Source organism: Pongo abelii, chromosome 2, assembly GCF_028885655.2.
Source record: "Pongo abelii isolate AG06213 chromosome 2, NHGRI_mPonAbe1-v2.0_pri, whole genome shotgun sequence".
NCBI lineage: Eukaryota > Metazoa > Chordata > Mammalia > Primates > Hominidae > Pongo > Pongo abelii.
In genome coordinates, this window is record NC_085928.1 from 24,617,470 (window position 1) to 24,638,534 (window position 21,065).

The 21,065-nt window shown below is 38.3% G+C and overlaps 1 protein-coding gene across 10 annotated transcripts in view; it reads left to right on the forward strand.

The window, feature by feature from the left end:
* Positions 1-5,077: 5,077 nt before the first annotated feature.
* The window catches only part of SPICE1 (spindle and centriole associated protein 1), a 61,293-nt gene continuing 45,305 nt past the window's right edge, over positions 5,078-21,065 (forward strand). For 3 of the 10 annotated variants that reach the window (XM_063721544.1, XM_063721548.1, XM_063721547.1), the window contains exons 1-4: positions 5,091-5,201; positions 10,110-10,208; positions 13,477-13,524; positions 17,159-17,302. In XM_063721544.1, coding sequence (XP_063577614.1) covers positions 10,110-10,208; positions 13,477-13,524; positions 17,159-17,302 — 291 coding nt within the window. In that variant the 5' untranslated portion in view covers positions 5,091-5,201. 10 annotated transcript variants of the gene reach the window in all.

Below are 21,065 nucleotides of genomic sequence, written 5' to 3' on the forward strand. Positions count from 1 at the left end.
AGGTATGCCTCTACATATTTAGGTCTTTTAAAATATCTCTCAGCAACACTTTGCAGTTTTTAATGTACAGGGCTTTCATATCTTTTGTGAGATTTATATCTAAATATTTAATTTTTTGATGTCATAAAACGCATTTAAGATTTTCTATTTCTAATAGTTCATTGTTAATATATGGAATTACACTCAATATATACTTTTTTTTTTTTGAGAAAGGGTCTCGCTCTGTCGCCCAGGCTGAAGTGCAGTGGCACGATCTTGGCTCACTGTAACCTCCGCCTCCCGGGTTCAAACAATTCTCCTGCCTCAGCCTCCCAAGTAGCTGGAACTACAGGCATGCACCATCATGCCTGGCTTATTTTTGTATTTTTAGTAGAGATGGGGTTTCACCATGTTGGCCAGGCTGGTCTCGAACTCCTGACCTCAAGTGATTTGCCTGCCTCAGCCTACCAAAGTGCTGGGATTAAAGGCATAAGCCACTGCGCCCAGACTACACTCAATATTTGTATGTTGATCTTGTATCCTGCAACTTTGCTAAATTCACGTATTAATTCTAATGGCATTTTTCTTTTTACATACTCTTTTTTTTTTTTTGAGACAAGGTCTTGCTATGTTGCTCAGTCTGGTCTCGAACTCCTGGCCTCAAGCAGTCCTCCTGCCTCAACCCCTCAAAGTGCTGGGATTACAGGTGTGAGCCACCACGCCTGGCCTCTTTTTACAGATTTTATTGAGTTTTTTTACATAGATATTCACTCCACTGGGAATAAAGACATTTTTCCTATGCAATCTGAATGCTTTTTATTTATTTTTCCTGTCTGATGGCACTGACTAGAAACTCCAGTACAATGTTGAATAGATGTGGTGAGACTAGACATCCTTGTCTTTTTCTGATCTAAGGAGGAAAGCATCCAGTCTTTCACCATTATGCATCGCGATAGATGTAGGTCTTTTGTAGATGTACTTAATCAGGTCGAGGAAGTTCCTCGCTATGTCTAGTTATCTGAGAGGTTTCTATTAAGACTGGATATTGGATTCCTTCTTTCACAAAACATTAGGACACAAACACAATTTAACTAAGTTCTTACCACTTAAAAACCAGGTTTGCGTATTGTCCAGTTTCCGATATTTTTTTTCTTATTTCCACCTGAGACCTCATCAGAATTTCATTCACTGCCAACACTTTGATCATGACCACTTAAGACTGAGGCTTTTTTTTTTTTTTTTTTACAGGGCTCCTCTCCTTCTGAGCCCACACTATCGCATCCCTTTATAGTCCAGCCTTTCTCCATTATCCAGTTCCAAAGCTGTTTCCACATTTTTAGGTAATTGTTACAGCAGCACCCCACTTCTCAGTACCAATTTCTGTTTTAGTCCATTTGGGTTACCATAATGAAATACCTTCAAATGGGTAATTTATAAACAACAGAAATTTGTTTCTCATGGTTCTGGGGCCTGGGGAATCCAAGTTCAAGGCACTAGCAAATTTAGTGTCTGGTTGCTGTGTCCTCATATGGTGGAAGGGGTGAATGCTGTGTATAGCAGAAGGGCAAAACGGGCAAAAGGGCCTAACAGGCTTCCTAAAAGACTCTTTTTTAAGGGCACGAATCCCATTCATGATGAGCAGAGCCTTCATGATCTAATCACCTCCTTCCTGAAAGCCCCACCTTTTAACACTATCACATCGGCAAATTGTCACATATAAATTTTGTGGGGACACATTCAGACCATAGCAATGGCTTGTTTAGAAGTGTATTTTATTCTCCAAATTTTGACGGATTTCCCAAGAATCATTCTGTTATTGATTTCTAATTTAATTACATTGTGGTCAGAGAATGTATCTTGCATGGCTTGAATCCTTTTGAATTTGTTAACATTTGTTTATGGTCCAGATTATGGTCCATCTTCTAAACTTTCTGTACATGCTTAAGAACCATGTGTATTCTGTCAATTATTGGAGTGTTTAATAAATGTCAATCAGGTCAAGATGGTTGATACTGTTGCTCAAGTCTCTTATAACCTTGTTGATTTTCTGCTTACTTGCATTATAAATTATTCAGAAAGGGGCATTGAAATGTTTGACTATTGTGGATCTTTCAATTTCGCATTGCAGTATTATCAGTTTCTGCTTCATATATTTTTAAGTCCTGTTATTAGACGCAAAAATGTTTAGGATTGTTATGTCTTTTTGATTAAATGGTTCTTTTATTATTATTAAATGATCTTCTTTATCTCTGGTTATATTCTCTGCTCTGAACTCTACTGTGTCTAATATTGATAAAGTCACTCCAGCTTTATGTTCACTAGTGTTAGCATGATATATCTTTTTTCCATCCTTGTATTTTAAACTTATTTGTGTCTTTATATTTAATGTGTTTTTCTTCTTATAAGCAGCAATTTAAAAAATTCAAGATTTTAACCAATCTCTGACAATCTGACAATCTCTGCGTTTTATTCAGTGTGTTTAGACAATTTACATTTAATATGATTTATGAGTCTATCATCTTGCAATTTCTTTCCTATTTCTCTCTTTTCTTTGTTTTTTCTTGTTTTATACTTTTAGATTAATCAAGTATTTGTTTCATTATCCTTTACATGACTTTTGTAAGCTTTTAACAATAACTTTTATTATTTAGTGGCAGCTTTAGGGTTTATAGTATACATCTTTATTTTATCATAGTCTACCTTTAAGTGGTATCAGGAATAGTATAAGGGTCAGGTGCGGTGACTCACACCTGTAATCCCAGCACTTTGGGAGGCCAAGGCGGGCAGATCACCTGAAGTCAGGAACAGAACAGCCTGACCAACATGGAGAAACCCCATCTCTATTAAAAATACAAAAATTAGCTGAGCATGGTGGTGTGTTCCTGTAGTCCCAGTTACTCCAGAGGCTAAGGCAGGAGAATTGCTTGAACCTGGGAGGCGGAGGTTGCAGTGAGCCGAGATCGCGCCACTGCACTCCAGCCTGGTTGAGAGTGAGACTTTGTCTCAAAAAAAAAAAGGAATAGTATAAGGATTCTAGGTTGATAGCTTTTTTTCTTTGAATATGTTTGAATTGTTATTCTGTCTTCTTGTTTGTTTTGATTCTAATGAGAAACTGATGTAACCTTAGTTTCGTTCTTCTGTATACGACATGTAATTTTTCCCTTGGATGCTTTTAAGATTCTTTTATCACTGGTTCTGAGCAATTTGATTATGATGTATTTTGATTAGCTTTCTTCATGTTTCTTGTGCTGAGCTTCTGAAGGCAGGTCTGTGGGTAAAGATAGTGACAGAAGGATTAAAATAATGATGGGAGCTTAGGGAAGTTCTCTTTTGAATAATTCAGTGTAATCAATGCAGTAGGAAGCAAGGTCATTGTGTGAGAATGAGGATAGGAGACCAGACATTGGGTATGAATGAAGGTATAAAACTATCATGTAGGAAAATCAATGAACAGGGACCTGTAATGAGATGTTCAAGCATCTTTAAGGTCCTACGTAACATCAGTAATCATGAATTTAAAATCAGCATGGTTGGGTGTTTTTTTTTCAGATTCAGCTGCATGGGCGCAAGCACTTAGTAAGTGTAAAGTAGGGATGGCTAATATGGTCATTTTGCCAAGTGATTACAGCAATTTAGAGAGGGACAGGGAGTTGAGGATGCAAGCAAGTGGATGACTGTTGATTATTAAATATATCTACATCACACTTCCTCAATCAGAGTGAAAACTATTAAAGGCAGTACCTTTCTTCTAGAAGGTATTGGGCATGTATTTGCAGACCACACATGGGTGTATTTTAACAGCAGAAAGCAAGGGGCTAAAGGAAATTGTCTTACCAGAGCAAATAAACTCTGTTTTTGAATCGAGTGCTTTGTAAAGTTCTTAACGTAGTCCACGCAGCTCTGACTGTCGTGGATCCAGCCTATCAGGGCAGCCTCCCCTTCACAGCAAGTTCCCACTCTTCTCTAAACTTCACACACTGGACTTCTTGCTGTCCCTTGCATTTTCCACATCTTTGCACATGGAGCTCCCTCTGCAGGAATGCTTTTCCCTTCCCCACTGGCCTACTCATGTCTCCGCTTTCCTGAGTAATTCAAATATTACTATAATAATAAGATAAGTATTTGATTAGAGTGCTTCCTTCTTAGCACTCGTCATAATTTTAATGTTTTTGTCATTGATAACTGTCTGTTAATATGCTGTAAGTTTCCCACCTTGCCTGTTTTTAGCCCCCATAGAACCTAGCTCTCTCGCACATTTGTAGGTTGTAATAAACAACTTTTTTTTTTTTTGAGACAAGGTCTTGCTTTGTCGTCCAGGCTGGAGCGCAGTGGCATGACTGTGGCTCACTACAGCTTTGCCCTCCTTGGCTCAAGCGATCCTCGCACCTTGGCTTCCTGAGTAGCTGGAACTACAGGCGTGCTCCCACGCCCAGCTAAGTTTTTAATGTTTTGTAGAGATGGCGTCTTGCCATCTTGCCCATGATTGTCTCAAACTCCTGTGCTTAAGCAATCCTTCTGCTTCGGTCTCCAAAAGTGCTGGGATTCCACTACTAAAGATTTGTAAACAAATGAATAGAGATGAAAGCAAATTAAGTGATATGTGAAGTCTGGTGAGGCGAGCAATATCTTTCTTTTGGAGAATTCTCGAGGCACCGGCTAGTGCTATATGCCTATTCTTTTTTTTTTTGTTTGAGACCATGTCTCGCTCTTTCGCCCAGGCCGGACTGCAGTGGCGCCATCCCCGCTCACTGCAACCTCCGCTTCCCAGGTTCACGCCATTCTCCTGCCTCAGCCTCTGAGTAGCTGGGACTACAGACGCCCGCCACCTCGCCCGGCTAATTTTTTGTATTTTTAGTAGAGACGGGGTTTCACTGTGTTAGCGAGGATGGTCTCGATCTTCTGACCTCGTGATCCGCCTGCCTCGGCCTCCCAAAGTGCTGGGATTACAAGCGTCAGCCACCGCGCCCGGCCTGCTATATACCTATTCTTGCCCTGAACCTTGCAGAGGAACCACTTCCTTACACTGAGGACCCGAGCTAGGCTTCGGAAGGCGCCTGCGCACTGGGCTCGCCGGATATACGCAAGGGCGTGGGGCGGAGCTCTGGTAACCCAGGCAACAGCCCGGAAGCCGCAGGCTGGGTTAATCTGTGGCGCGCTCCGCGGTTCCGGCGCCTGAAGTTTTAGTTGAGGTGGCGGCGGCAGTAGTCGGGACCGACTACAAGGCAGGTTGAGATGATGGATCTGAGGCTTGCAGCTCGCAGTCCCAGCGAGCCTTAGGGACCAGGGCTACCAAAAGGGTGGGGAGAACGGTGGTGGCATCTGTCTGTTGCCTGGGATCAAGGCGCCCAGTTGGGGAATCCTTCAGGAAGCGCAGCCGCGGCTCTTGTGTTTTGAGAGTGCAAGTGCGTGTCAGGGTGCGTGTCTGGGTATGTTTGTGCGTGGCGCCAGAGCACCTCGAGTATGCGCGTGCGCACCGCTTTCGGGAGCTTTTGCACAGAGCTGGAAATTGGGGGTACTCGATTGTAGCGTTGGGGGAGTTCACCGTGTAGCAGGAGAGAGACAAACTATCCAGGGTGCTCTGGGACCGGGAGCGTCATTTAAATCGATGGATGTCAGAGACGGGCTTCTCAGAAGGCTCCGCCTGTGAGTTTTGAGGAGTCCGTGGAAGTTAACCCAGTAGAGAAGAGAGTGAGCCTAATGAGTGTTCCAAGCAGAGGGAAAATAATGGTTGCAACTATGTGTGAGGCGAGAGCTTGGTTTTAGGATTTGCGGGAGATGTGAGCGAACACTGGAAAGAAAGGTCAGCCAGGCCATATGGGGGAGAGGGTCTGAATGCCAAACTGAGTTGGATTCCTCTTGACAGTGGGGAGCCATCCGAATCTAGAGGAAGTAGGTAAAGGGTTTAGATCTATTCTCTATCCATGTATTTAGGTAGGATTGATTCAACAATGTTTGGAAAGAGTTCTTGTTTCTCTTTGATCAGTTTTCCACACTGGTCAGAGTGGATTTACTAAGTCCAGTCATAACTATCCCGTTTAAAATCCTTCAGGGGTTTCCTATGGTCTTAGGTGTTCAGATTGCTGTGGCTCACAAGACTACAATCTGCTCTCTGCCTTTCTTCCTTCTTTAACCTCTCACCCTCTCAGATCTTTGTTAATTGAACTGAACTTCTCAAACTTCATAAATGCATTTTCCCTTGCCTGGAATATTCTTTCCCCTGCTTCTAACTTTTATTCGTATTTTAGCTCTCAGTGCAAACATTGTTGGGGGTATTACAGAGAGGAGGCAGCTTTTACTTACTGCATAGAGTTAGTTAGGTACTTTCATGGCACACAGAATTTACTTCCCATGCTGCCCTTTTGGTGTCAATACTTGTTTAATTGCGGTCCTCTTAGAAACTCTTAACTCTGCAAGGGCATAGACTATTCTACTTTCTTGTTATATCTGGTGCCTCGCTTTTAGGTGGTGCTTCAAAATATTAGTTACATTAATAGATGGATGATGAAGTCAGTGAGTGAAGAGTGAAAGGGAGACTAATTAGAATAATGAGAGCCTGAACAAAAATATTTTTACTAGAGTTGGAGAAGAGCGGGCAAGAGAGATTTTTAGGGAAAAAGTTAATAGATTCTGTTATCTGATTCACTAAGAGATAAGGAACTGAGGTGATGCTGAGGTTTTAAATTGGAGCAACTAGGATTGTAATTCTGTAAATTCAGCTTAATTCAACATATTTATCGAGTCAACCAGTTACATATCAGCAAGTAGAGATTTGGGGTATGATGATGAGCTGTATTTTGATATACTGTATTTGTGATATTTGGGAGATGTATATAGTAGGTGGTTAGAAATGAGCATTTCGTGTTTTTGTTTTGTTTTTGTTTGTTTATTTTAAGAGACAGCGCCTCACTTTGTCACCTAGGCTGGAGTGCAGGGGCGCCATCGTAGCTCACTGCAGCCTCCAATTCCTGGGCTCAAGCAGTCCTCCCACTTCAGCCTCCTGAGTAGCTGAAACTATAGGCACTCACCGCCACTCCTGGCTAATTAAAAAAATTTTTTTTTTTAGAGACAGGGTCTTGCTATGTTGCACAGGCTGGTCTTGAGCTTCCTGCCTCAAGCAATCCTCCAGCCTCAGCCCCCCGAGTTGCTGGGATTACAGATGCGAGCCACTGTGTTTGAAGTTTTGAGGAAAGGTGTGAATCATTGATTTGGGACTCATTTTCACAGTGTGTTTGTCCATACATTCATAGCTTTGCTCAAGGGAGTTGGTGAGGTCACTGAGGGAGGATGTGAACTGCCCCTTTGTGATCAAGAAAGCAGCTCCATGAGAGCTGGCACCATATTAGACTTGTTTACTAATATCTTAGTTTATTTAGTTTACTTAGTTTACTTGTTTACTTGTATCTCTAATGCCTAGCCAGTGCCTGGTGTGTGCTGCATTCCCCCAAATAATTATTGAATGAAAGGAGAGGGTATCTAATGGAAAGACAAGAGGAATGAGAGCTGAGATAGAACTGGGTAGAAATCCTTGATTAAATTGTTTGTGTGGAGGAGGACAATAGAGCCTGTGAAGAAAAGGAGAAAAGAATAAAAGAGACCGGGTGCGGTGGCTCACACCTGTAATCCCAGCACTTTGGGAGGCCGAGGCAGGTAGATCACGAGATCAGGAGTTCGAGGCCAGCCTGACCAACATGGTGAAACCCCGTTTCTACTAAAAATACACATCATATCAATGATACCAAACAATAGGGGGCCTTCTGTGTTTAGAACCCTTTCAAGATTCATTCATGTTGTAGCATGTATCAGTACACCATTGCTTATTATTGCCAAGTAATACTCCATTGTGTAGATGTACCACATTTTATTAATACATTCATCAGTTGGTGGACCTTTGGGATGTCTCTACTTTTTGTCTGTTCAAAATGCTGCTGTGACCTTTTATGTACAAGTTTTTATGTGGACATATGTTTTTAGTTCTCTTGGATATAAATATGCGAGTTGAATTGCTGGGTCATGTGGTTACTCTGTGTTTAGCTTCTTGAGGAATTGCCAACTGTTTCCAAAGTGCCCACACCATTTTACATTCCATGAGCAATTTGTGAGGATTCTAGTTTTTCCATATTTTTGTCAGTGCTTGTTGTTGTCCGTCTTTTTGATTATAGCCATCCTAGTCGGTGTGAGGTGGTATCTTGATTGGCATTTCCCTAATAACTAATTATGATGAACATCTTTTCATGTGTTTATTAGCTGTCTATAGTATCTTCCTTGGAGGAATGTTTATTCAAGTCCTATGCGCATTTTTAAATCGGATTTTTTAAATTGTTGAGTTGTAAAAATTCTTTATATAGTCTGGATTCAAGTCCTTTATCAGATAAAGGATTTGCAGATACTTTCTCCCATTCTATTGGTTGTCTTCATTTTCTTGATTGTGCCTTCGAAGCACAAAAATTCTTAATTTTGATTAAGTCTAATTTATTTTTTTCTTTGGTTGCTTGTGCTTTTTGTGTCATTTCTAAGAAACCATTGTTTAACCCACAGCTCATGAAGATTTACTTTTGTTTTCTTCTAAGAGTTTTGTAGTTTTAGCTCTTACATTTAAATCCATGATTCAATTTAATTTTTGAATATGGTGTGAGGTAGGAGTCCAACTTCATTCTTTTTCATATGCGTATCCAGTTGTCCCAGCACCATCCGTTGAAAAGACTATTCTTTCCCCATTGAATTGTCTTGGCACCCGTGTTGAAAAACTGACCATAAATGTAAGGGTTTGTTTTAGACTCTTTGTTCTATTATATTCCGTATCTTTTTAAATGGTACTTATGGCTCTGCTACTTACTAACTGTGTGACCTTCACGGTTGGTTAACCTTTGTCTCTCAGTTTTCTCGTCTGTAAAATGAGGAATAAATAGTAAGTACCTCATGGGGTTATTGTGAGGATTCAAGAAAATAATGTTTAAAGAGCTTAGAATAGTATCTGGCTTATAGGAAGCACACAGTATATGTTAGCTGATGCCGTCATTGCCACCGTGGTTATCATCATCATTACCATCATAAAACTTAAATGTTATTTTCTAACTTGTATGTGACTTGTTTTCTTTGGCTGAATTGTAAATGCTGAAATTAGATACCATGTTTAAGGAGTGAATGTTCTTGTTAAGAGAGAGTACAGAGTGCAAGGAAGATTGAGGGCAAACTCTTAAGAAATACTTGTATTTAGACATTTTTATTATAGTAGACAATGATTTTTTTTTTTAATTACTTAAGGAAAATACTAGAGTCCTTGTTTTAGACTAATTGGGAGTAAGGGGGTCAGCTGGAAAGTCCTGTAATTATTTAGGTAGGTTAAAAGTGTCTGCAATAGTAGTCATGTATATGTATTGCTTTTTAAAAGTCATATATATGTATCGTAAAATCCTGGTGTTCGGGGACTATGGGTCTTTTTCTAATTTGGTATAATGTGTAGTCTAGTGTGCTTAGCATTGCTGTTTAAACAGTGGCAAGCTAATGTTGGCAATTTAAAAATTCTAGTTTAAAATCAATAATTATTAATTTGTTTATCAGCAGTAGAAAAAAATCAATAATTAGCACCATTTAGCATTATGTGACAGATATATTAGAAGTGATATCATACCTCATTTATTCTCTAAAGTTTAGCTACTTTTATTTTCAAGTAAGCCCATATGTACCTGGTAGTGATTTTGAGTGTTAGAGTGCTTAAAAAAGAACTCCAACTCTCTTTTGCCCTTTCTTTCCTTCACCTTATGTTCATATTGTTAGCTTGTGACTGGGCTATTTTCTACTAATTGTGAATTTGTGTAACTGATGACAAAGCTTATGACGAATGTCTTAGTTCTTTGCTTTAGGCCATAATTTCTGCATTCCTAGAGTTCTTTGTTAATCAAATATATAAGTTATTGACTTGAGACCTCTTTTATTATAATTATCAGTACCAACATTTATTAGTTGTGAAATGAAAGAACGAAGTATTTTGATAGACTGTTCCTTTCATCATGCTTAAATTTTTCTTCTGGCATTTTAAAATTTGTTTTTTTTTCAGTTGTCTTCCCCCCACTCTGGTGATGCTTATTGTTTTTTCTTGTATTTTAAAAATTTGATGTGATTATTATTCCTAGATGTCATTTGTCAGAGTGAACCGCTGTGGTCCCCGAGTTGGTGTAAGAAAGACACCAAAAGTAAAGAAGAAGAAAACTTCAGTGAAACAAGAATGGGATGTGAGTATAGGTGGGATAGTAAATAACATCACATTACTCTGGAGAAATGGACACAGTGATATGGCCCTAGTCATGCAAGATGGTGTTCTGAATGGGGCTCATCATGTAATAGGGTGGAATAGGTTTCTGGGCATGTGATATTCTAGGTCTTGGAGGGAAGAGCAGAATCCTTTGGGGGAGGTTTTTAGAATACACACATCCAGGCTGTAACCTCTATATCCTCTGAAGAACTGGAATCTTAAGGGGATGGGGAGCATATTTAAAAAAAAGTCTTTTCACTTTCACTCTGAGAACTCACTGCATAAAGGCAACTCTAGCTCACTGGTGTCACTGAAGTCTGTGAATTTTTCGGTACCTTTTTTAGGTTTGCTCAGAGCAACCAGTGATATCACAACCATGTGAGTGCCAGTTTTGGCTGAAAAAAATAGGTGACCTTTGCTCTCTTATCCCATGAATTGATCACTTCCAGAGGTTGATCAGTTTCAGAACAAATGTTCTGTTATGGTATAAGACAAGACTTCAAGTACCTGTAACATGTGATCTCTGGCTCCTAACCTGAATATTGCCTGGTGTTACCAAGGGGATTTATATCTTTTTTTTAAGAGACAGGGTCATGTCCTGTCACCCAGGCTGGAGTGATGTGATGCCATCATAGCTCACTGCAGCCTTAAACTCCTGGACTCCAGCAATCCTCCTGCCTTAGCCTTCTGAGTAGCTAGGACCATAGGCAGGTACCACCACCCCTGGCTAACTTAAAAAAAATATTTTTTGTAGAGACAGGTCCTTGCTGTGTTGCCTAGGTTGGTCTTAAACTCCTAGCCTCAAGCAGTCCTCCCCACTTGGCTTTCCAAAGTGCTGGGGTTATAGGCAAGCCATCGTACCCAGCTAGATTTCTCTTTTGTGACCTGATACTTTGGTTTGGACCATGAGACTTTAGGTGTCTTTACTTTCCATTGTGAAGAGTAACTAGTTAGGGATTAGTTTGGATCTCAGGGATTCTTTTGGACTTGGAATCTTCTGGTTTGCAACCTACCATGTTAGCCAGATATCCTGGGCAAACTGACAGCCTTTGAAGTGGGGCAGGGGGACTTCTCTGTGTTTAGATTGTTTTGTTGCTGTCTGATTGGCTATAAAATTTTAATAAGAAGGATGTGACTCTAAGGTAAGGAAACTGATAAATCGGAAAAAAAAAATGTGATAACATATTTTCCCCTTCAGAGTGGTTACTTTGAGAAGTTTAGTACAGTTGACTTTCGAACAACATGAGTTTGAGCTGCACGGGTTCATTTACGCATGAATTTTTTTTCAATAAATACAATTGGCTGTATCCTGGGGTTCCACCTCTACAATGAAAGGTGGATTGAAAATACAGTATTTTCAGGATGTAAAACCCAGATATGGAGAGCCAATTAGGTGGGATTTGAGTATGTGTGGATTTTGGTATATGTGGGTGTCCTGGATACTGTGGGATGACTGCATTTATTCCAGTATGCCACTATTGCTTAAAACTTAATTGAAATCTATTATTTGAAATTGCATTAAGAACCTTCCTCATTTACTTTTTATTATCTGCAGTATTGGAAAAATCTTTTGTTTTTTGAAGGTAGACTGAACTTGGAAAATAGTCGTAAGTCATTTGGAGTAAATGGTAAATGATGGAGAAGAGATCAAACTGATTAATACTGTCTTGATAAAAATAGACATTTTCTGAAATGGCTTGTAGATTAGATTTAAATGCAATGTCAAAAGAAAATGGTTTTAAGCAAGAGTAGTATTGATGGAATTATTATTTTCTTCCGTGAGAACAAATTTCAAGCCTATCACTTACTTGTATGTCTGAGTTTTTAAATGCCTGTTAAAAACAATTCTCATGATCCTGTAGTTGTACCTTGTACCTTTCTTTTCCTTTTCCTTTTTTTTTTTGAGACAAGGTCTCACTATGTTGTCCAGGCTGGCCTCAAACTCCTGGGCTTATGATGGGATCTTCCTGCCTCGGCCTCCTGAACCTCTTGAGTAGCTGAGACTACAAGCGCACACCACCATGCCTGGCTCTTGTACCTTTCTAAATCATTGTAAAAGTAATAACAATTTTCCTACAGAAAAGCCTTGAGCCAAATATAAATCATGGCCAAAAAGTTTAGTCTTTGATCAGAAGCCATTTTTGACTGTTTGTATTCCTCGTCACTTAGAAGTAAAACTAACTTGTTTTATTTCCTGCCTTACCAAATCTGTGTAGCAAAATGGCTGAAGTTGCTTTGGAAAGGGCCAAGTTACAGGGTTGCTACTTAGAGCTGTGCAGCCTGTGTACCACACAATTTCAAGGGGTGCTATTTACACGGACTCCGATATTAATGGTAACTTATGGAGTTGTGCAGGGTGGTAGCCCTGCCATGTTAGTTTAGTGCCTTTTAATTTAAGTGACTGTTTTCACATTTTATGAAATTATGCATTGCCCTCAAATTTCATCTTTCATTGTAGTAGCATCTATGCTTAAGATGTTTGCAGACACAAATTGAACCTCTCTATAGTGATCATACTTTCTTTTTTTTGTTTGTTTTTTTATTGAGATAGAGACTCGCTTTGTCACTGAGGCTGGAGTGCAGTGGCACAATCTTGGCTCACTGCAGCCTCCACCTCCTGGGTTCAAGTGATTCTCCTGCCTCAGCCTCCTGAGTAGCTGGAATTACAGGTGTCCGCCACCAGGCCTGGCTAATTTTTGTATTTTTAGTAGAGACAGAGTTTTGCCATGTTGGCCAGGCTGTTCTCGAACTCCTGAGCGCAGGTGATCCACCCACCTCAGCCTTCCGAAGTGCTGGGGTTACAGGAATGAGCCACTGTACCCAGCCAGTGATCACACTTTCTTTTAGGAACCTTTAGCGTTGCATTGTGGAATCCTGGGATTCCATAGACTACAGTGTGAAACTAAAACTTTAGTTAAACTTACTCATTTTGAATATATACTACCATTTATTCATATATCATATATTCATTTTGAGTATTTTCATTGTTTTAATATAGTGTATGACTGCTTGGTGAATACAGTACTTATTTTCTATAAGACATCTAAAATTGGTCTGTTATTTTCTATAAATAGGACACCTAAAACTAATATGTGCTCATATCTAAATTGAGAATACTGGTTCCTAGAAAGAAAGAATTTTTGGTCCTAGGATTTTGAAACCATTTTAGCCATTAAAATCCAATAAATGTGTATATTTTATAAGAAAACTTTTTTTTTTTTTTAAAGAAAGGCCACCTTTTTTTACAGAATACTGTGACTGATCTAACAGTTCATCGGGCAACTCCTGAAGATCTGGTGAGTTTAATATCAAAACTTAAGTCATTTATTCAGTGTTTTATTTGGTATTTGACTTGTAACCTTTAGAATAGAAACTATAGGCACTTCCTGGAAGTTGTTCAGTTATGTTTAATCTTGTTTATGTCTACATAAAATCGAAAAGCCTATCTTCTAGACTTCCTGATTTTAGCTAGGAATATCAATTAGTATGCATTAGAGTTTCATTAAATATGTTGGGTTTATAGTTGAAATCTCTTCAGCCTAGTACTGCCCTATATATATATATATCTATCTGCCTTTTAAAAAAATCTATAGATATCTTCAGCATTATTTATTACTTACCTATACAAACATATCGTTCTAGTCAATGTAATAATTTATGTGTATTTCCATGTCTGAGCCCCCATTCCTTACTTGGAACAGTTTCTGTACCTTCTTCTCTACCTGTTCAAATCTTACTTTACTTCCTTATCCTAGTTCAAATCCTACTTTTTTTTTTTTATGTTTCCACTTAGGTTTTTTTTTTTTTTTTTAAGATTAATTGAGATATAGTTCACATACCATAAAATTTACCTGTTTAAAGTGTGCAGTCTGGTGATTTTTGGTATATTCAGAGTTGTGCAACCATTGTCACTATCTAATTCTGGAATGTTTTCATTACCTCAAAACGAAACCCTCTACCCATTCACAGTCACTCCTTGTGCCCAGTTCTTCCCAGTTTGTGGCAATGACCAATGTACTTTGTGCTTTTATGTATTTGCCTATTCTGGTCGTTTGATATATGTGGAATACAACACGTGGCCTTTTGTGTCTAGCTTCTTTGTCTTAGCATAATATTTTCAAGGTTCATCCCTGTCATAGCATGTATCAGTCTCTGCCCACTGCATCCTCCACCTCCTGGGATCAAGCCATCTCCACCTCAGCCTCTTGAGTACCTGGGACTACAGGTGTATGCCACCACGCCTGGCTAAGTTTTGTATTTTTTGTAGACACGGGGTTTTGCCGTCTTGCCCAGGCTGGTCTCGAATTCCTGGGCTCAAGGAATCTGCCCACCTCAGCCTCCCAAAGTGCTGGGATTATAGGCATGAGCCACCACGCCCAGCTCATATTAGTTCTTTATTCCTTATAATTGCCAAATAATATTCCATTGTATGGATCTAACATTTTATTTATCTGTTGTTCAGTTGGTGGACATTGCATTGTTTCTGCTTTTGCATTGTTAGGAATAATGCTGCTGTGAACATTCATGTACAAGTTTTTGTGTGAACATATATTATAGTTCTTTTATATGTATACATCTAGGAGTAAAATTGCTGAGTCATATAATTTCTCCATATTTAACTTTCTAAATAATTGTCAAACTGTTTTACAAAGTGGCTGCACCATTTACGTCCCCACCAGCATGTATGAGGCTTCCAGTTTCCCCACATTGTTACTGTCACCTTTTTCATTTTAGTTCTCTTAGTAGATGTAAAGTGCTGTCTCATTGTGGTTTCAATTTGCATTTCCCTAATGATAAATGATGTTAAGCATCCTTTTATGTACTTTTCGGCCATTTCTAGTATATTCTTTGGAGAAATGTCTATTCAAATACCTTAGTCATTTAAAAATTGGATTATTTGTACTTTTATTGTTGAGTTATAAAAATTATGTATGTATTCTGGATTTAAGTTCCTTATCAGATATAATTTGCAAGTATTTTCTCCCATTTTCTTAGTTGTTTTTTCAGTTTCTTGATGGTGTCCTTTAAGCAGGGAAGTTTTTAATTTTCATGAAGTCAAATTTACCTGTTTTTTATTTTGTCACTTGAGTTTTTAGTATCATACCTAAGAAACTGTTACCTAACCCAAGGTTCACAAAGACATACTCATATGTTTCCTTCTAAGAGTTTTATAGTTGTAGGTCTTATATGTAGAACTATGATTCATTTTAAGTTAATTTTTCTGTATGGTGTGTGGTGGGAGGGGGGCCCAACTTTATTTTTTGCTAAAGGATAATCATTGTCCAAACAGCATTTATTGGAAAGACTATTCTTTCCCCATTGAATGATCTTGGAACTCTTGTTGAAAAATCACTTGTCCATAAATATAAATGTTTATTCAGCACTCTCAATTCTATTTCACTGATTTATATGTCAGTCCTTATGCCAGTACCACATTGTCTTGATTACTATCGTTTTATAGTAAGTTTGAAGTCCTGTTTTTGAAACTGACCAACAGTTATCGCCTCTGAACTATTACTACCTAACTTAGGCATTGAGTATATGACATCTAATGTATATCATTTGTCTTTATATGGATGTACCCAATCTCAATGGGCAGATTGTTAATGCTTTTGAGAGATACGGACCATATCTTATACATCTTTGTGTACCCGGCAGTCTTAATCGTAGTAGGTGCTCATTAACTATTTATTGAGAATAATAATTATGCCCAACTGAGTTAATATTTTTTAAATGAAAAATTTCAAACTCAAGGGAAAATGGAGACAAAAATAGAAATAACTACCATGTACTGTTCACCCAGATAAGATAGTTATTAAAAATTTGCCATAGTTGCTTCATTTATCTTACCCTTTTCTTTTTTCACTGAAATATTTTAAAGCAAATTCCAGAGAACATATCATTTTGTGCTTACATATTCAGTTTGCATTTTTTAAAAATGTAAGCCTTTTTTTTTTTCAACATAACCACAGTGCCATTATTACATCCAACAAAAGTAAATATAATTATTTGGTAACACCTAATACCTAGCCCATATTCAAATCTCCTCAAATGTCTAAAAAATGTCATCTTCATTTGTTTTTTGTGAGTCAGAATCCTTGTGTAATATTTGTGATTGTCTCTTTAATGGATTTATTTCTTATTTACTTGGTGAAAACTCAGCAGTACATTTTATCATATATGTTCATGTTCATAGTTCTGAATACTAGCGTACTTGTAAAACCAAATATCTAATTTTATTTCTTAGCCACCTTAGTGAACCTTAGTGAACCCTCCTTAGTGAACCCACCTTAGTGAACCCTCTAACATTTGAGATCTGTGGCGTGTATCTCTTCTTGTGCTTCAGGAACTCTACTTCCCTGACTTCTGTATTTTCAGTGACCCACTCCCACATGAGGCCATTGAAGGGCTATAAACACACTGCATTATTATTTCTTGGTAGTTATGTGATGATCATGAAATGAGTGTGTCTTTGCCAAAGATGACTCAGTGGATTTTGTACCTTTTACATTGTGCTCAGTTAGTGTGTGTATATGTGTGTATGTGTGTGTGTATGTGTATGTGTATGTTAAGAAAAAAATGCTGGTTTTGACCCATAAATTGATTTTATCATCCATTAAGTGAGTCCCAACCTGTGGTTTGAAAAACACTAGTTTGCTGGATAGTCTTCTAGAAAAGTAGTAGAAATTATTATTTCCTTCTGTACATCTTTTAGGTAGGTTTACCAGTTCTATATACTTGTTTCTTTAAGATCATTTTTGAAAATTTAGGGGACTGAAAATTTTGGCTATGAATATATATATAAACATGCACATATTGGACCAGAAAAAGTTTAAAAAGTGATGAACTAGAGTAGGTGATCTCACCATCTGAATAGGCAACTTCTTTGTGTCTGAAACATTCCTTTATGTACTTTTCTCTTCTACATAGGTACGCCGTCATGAAATACACAAATCAAAGAATAGAGCATTAGTACATTGGGAACTCCAAGAAAAAGCTTTGAAGAGAAAATGGAGGAAGCAGAAACCAGAAACTTTAAATCTTGAGAAAAGAAGATTGTCTATCATGAAGGAGGTAATGCTAAACTTCATTAGAGTTAGAAAGAGAAAAAGGAGATAAATAGGGTTCTTTCTTTTTCTTCAATTTGATTCACATTGGAGAGACACTAGTAATCACTGCGTTCTTATTCAATAATCTACATGTGGACTTCAAAAAAAGCAACAGAGTGGTGATTGGAGTCTGGTTTGGTGGTTTGAATTCCTGTTCTACTACTTACCAGCTGTGTGACCCTAAGTAAATTATTTAACTTTTCAGCCTGAATTTTCTCATATTTAAAATTATTATTTGCTTGTATTGCTATGAGATTTCAGTGATATAATACTTATAAAGTGAATAGCACAATCTTTGCTTATTCCTCTTTTTGTATATAAGCTGCTATAATTATTTTTCTCAGTAAAGTGATTAGCACCATTTTTTCTTATTCCTCTTTTTATATATAAGCTGCTATAATTATTTTTCTCAGTTTAACAGCAGTGCTGTTAGGTTACTTTGAAAAAAAAATAGTAATGTTGTATGCTTGTCCAACTGAGTAATAAGCAACTTGACTTTGGCTTAACCTTTTTCCAAACGTGGGGTGTTTAGATAAGTAATCAGATATGTAGGGATAAACAATATGGGAAATAAGAGGAAACTACAACAAATAACCTTTTTAAATTTGAGCTGAAGTCACTGTGAAGGAATGTGCTTTGTAGTGTTGCTCCTTGTTCATACTGAAGCTTATGTACAGCACTTAGCTGTCTGACCTTTCACGGCAGCTTTGAATCATACATTTTCTTTTGAGGAATTTGTTAGGCTTTTTATTGAAATAAAGTCTCAGTCTTAGACATCATCAGAAAGAATAATATCTCGCAAATAAATGTTTACATGAGCTTGAGAAAAGAACAGTGGCTTGATTGAGAGAATGCTTCTTTACAGATAAGTATCTTTTGGTGATCTTGGACAAGTTACATACATTTAAATGTCATGTGGTAATTCTCAGTGAAAGGCCTAAAAACACAGATCTCACCATGAAAAAAGGCAGCCTGCTTGGATTGCATCAGACTCTGGGCTTATTTTCCCTTCTCTAGTGGTTCCTGCTCATGTCCTGAATTTCTCATACAAGTTATAGATGTGGTAGAAGTAGGTGTTTAAAGAAGGGTGGTGAGAGACGATGAGTGATGTTTCTTTGGCTTCTTTTTGTAGATCTGCTGCCTCAGGCACTAGTATGGTGGTTCTCAACTCTCACTGCACATTAGAATCAGTCAGCGTCAAGAAGCTCCATTAAAAAAATATATAACAGCTGGGTGTGGCAGCTCATGCCTGTAATCCCAGCATTTTGGGAGGCCAAGGCAGGCAGATCACCTGAGGTCAGGAGTTCAAGACCAGCCTGGCCAACATGGTGAAACCCCATCTCTACAAAAATACAGAAATTAGCTGGGCATGATGGCGGGTGCCTGTAATCCCAGCTACTTGGGAGGCTGAGAGGGGGAGAATTGCTTGAACCTGGGAGGCGGAGGTTGCAGTGAGCCGAGATTGGTCCATTGCACTCCAGCCTGTCTCAAAAACAACAACAGCAAAACCAAGAAAAAAACCCCTAAAGATTAGCTGGGTACAGTGGCAGGTGCCTGTAGTCCCAGCTACTCAGGAGGCTGACGCAGGAGAATCGCTTGAATCTGGTTTGCAGTGAGCTGAGATCGTGCCACTGCACTCCAGCCTGGGCAACAGTCTCTCTCTCTCTCTCTCTCTCTCTCTCTCTCTCTCTCTCACTCTCTCTCTCTCTCTCTCTCTCTATATATATATATATATCTCTATATCTGGACTCTATACCCAGAGATTCAGATTTAGTTGACCTAGGATGTGACCCCATGTAGGTGTTTTTTAGACAGTTCCTATGTAATTTGAATGTGCTGCAGGGGTTGAGCACCTCAGCTGTCATCAGGATTCAGGTATTTTCTCTCTACCAGCATATCTTGGGATAATTTCCTGTCAGTGCTTAGACATCTACTTTTTCTTTTTGATGGCCAGTAGCATATAGATGTACCACAATTTGTTTATCCTGTGCTTTATTGGTGAACACTTAGGTTGTGTATTAGAGTACAGTTTAAGCTTCTGGAAATAAAAAAATACCCTCCTATATATTTTGCTTTAAACAAACAAATTTGTTTCTGTTTATGAAACAGTTGAGAGGAAAGTGGTAGCTGGTAGGGAACTCTGCAGTCCTTTATTACACAGCTTCTGTCTCTGAATACAAAACGGCCATAGCAGCTTCCTTCAGCTATATGCCAGCCAGCAGGAAACAGGAAGAACAGTGAATGCTACTCCTATTACATGTCACCCAGAAGTTCTGGCATATATCCTGTTGGCCAGAAAGTCATCGCATGGCCATTCCCACCTACAAAGATGGTTGGGAAATCTAGCTATGTAATTGGCTAAGATGCAGGAGTTCTGCTGTTAAAGGAGAAACCAAAAGAACATTGCTGGTTACTTAAGTAGTACTGTCAGTTACCCACAGATTGTTTTCTACCTTGCTACTATCAATAATGTAATAAATATCCTTGAAAATGTTTTTGGGTACACATATAAGTATATTTTTAGGATAAATTCTTAAAGGTAGAATTGCTTAGTCAATGGATATGTGCATCTTTTATTTCAATGTTGGTAAATTGCAATGTCTCTGTTTAAGGGATGCAGTGGACAAAAGGAAGAAGCCTCCTTAGACATATTCACATAAGCTTCATCATTATGTATTAAAGCTAACAGGACCCATCCACCTGAAGCTGGACTCCTAGATTAACATAAATTAAGATAAAGCTCTTTGGCCAGCATAAACTTAGATTTCATTTGCTGTAAGATGTACCCATGCCATGGGAATCAAGCAAATTAGGGTTCCCCCTCACTCATGGAGAGGGAGGCTTTCAAAAAGATCTTATAAATCCCCAAAATGTAATAACTCCTAAAGTCTCTTTGTAATTTCCCAATTCTACCTGATGTCTGTTGCCATGGTACAAAAGGGCTAAGATGACGAGTTTCTGATAATGTCTTTTTTTTTGCAGAGACTGGGATCCTTTGAAAATCCAACATGTTTACCACCACTTACAGGTTTAAGTTTGTGCTCTGCAAACTCATTTGAGGAGTAATAGATAGAGTTAGGCTTGTAGAGATCAGTTTACCTGTCAAATGGATGGGCTTTATGAGAGGAGTTATAAATCTAGAAAGAAGAAGTAAAAGCCAATACATTGATCTTTGACCACTCAAACCATTTTTCCCAAGGGCAGGGACTAAACAGGGGTGTCCAATCTTTTGGCTTCCCTGGGGCACACTGGAAGAAGAAGAATTGTCTTGGGCCACACATAAAATAAACTAACATTAATGATAGCTGATGAGCTAAAAAAAAAAAAAAAAAAAGTTGTAAAAAAAAATCTCATAATGTTTTAAGAAAGTTTACACATTTGTGTTAGGCCACATTCAAAGCCGTCCTGAGCCACAGGTTGGACAAGCTTGGACTAGCAGAAGGTGACAGATAATGGTTTTTACATGAGACCTCATTATAATCAATATCAGGTCTTAGTATGGTTATAAGATTATTTATAATCTTCATGTGTCAATTCCATCTCTTTATTTTGATAGGTCAATGCTTTTGAAAAAATAGTAAACTCTTAAAATTATTATTAGGAAATGAGCTTTGTGTAATTTTTCTGGTATAGTGGAAGATTATACTCATTCATTCACATTCTTTCCTAAGCTCGTAATTGCTTGTACTTGCAAGATGGCTAAGCAGGAATAGAAATTTGGTTTGTGG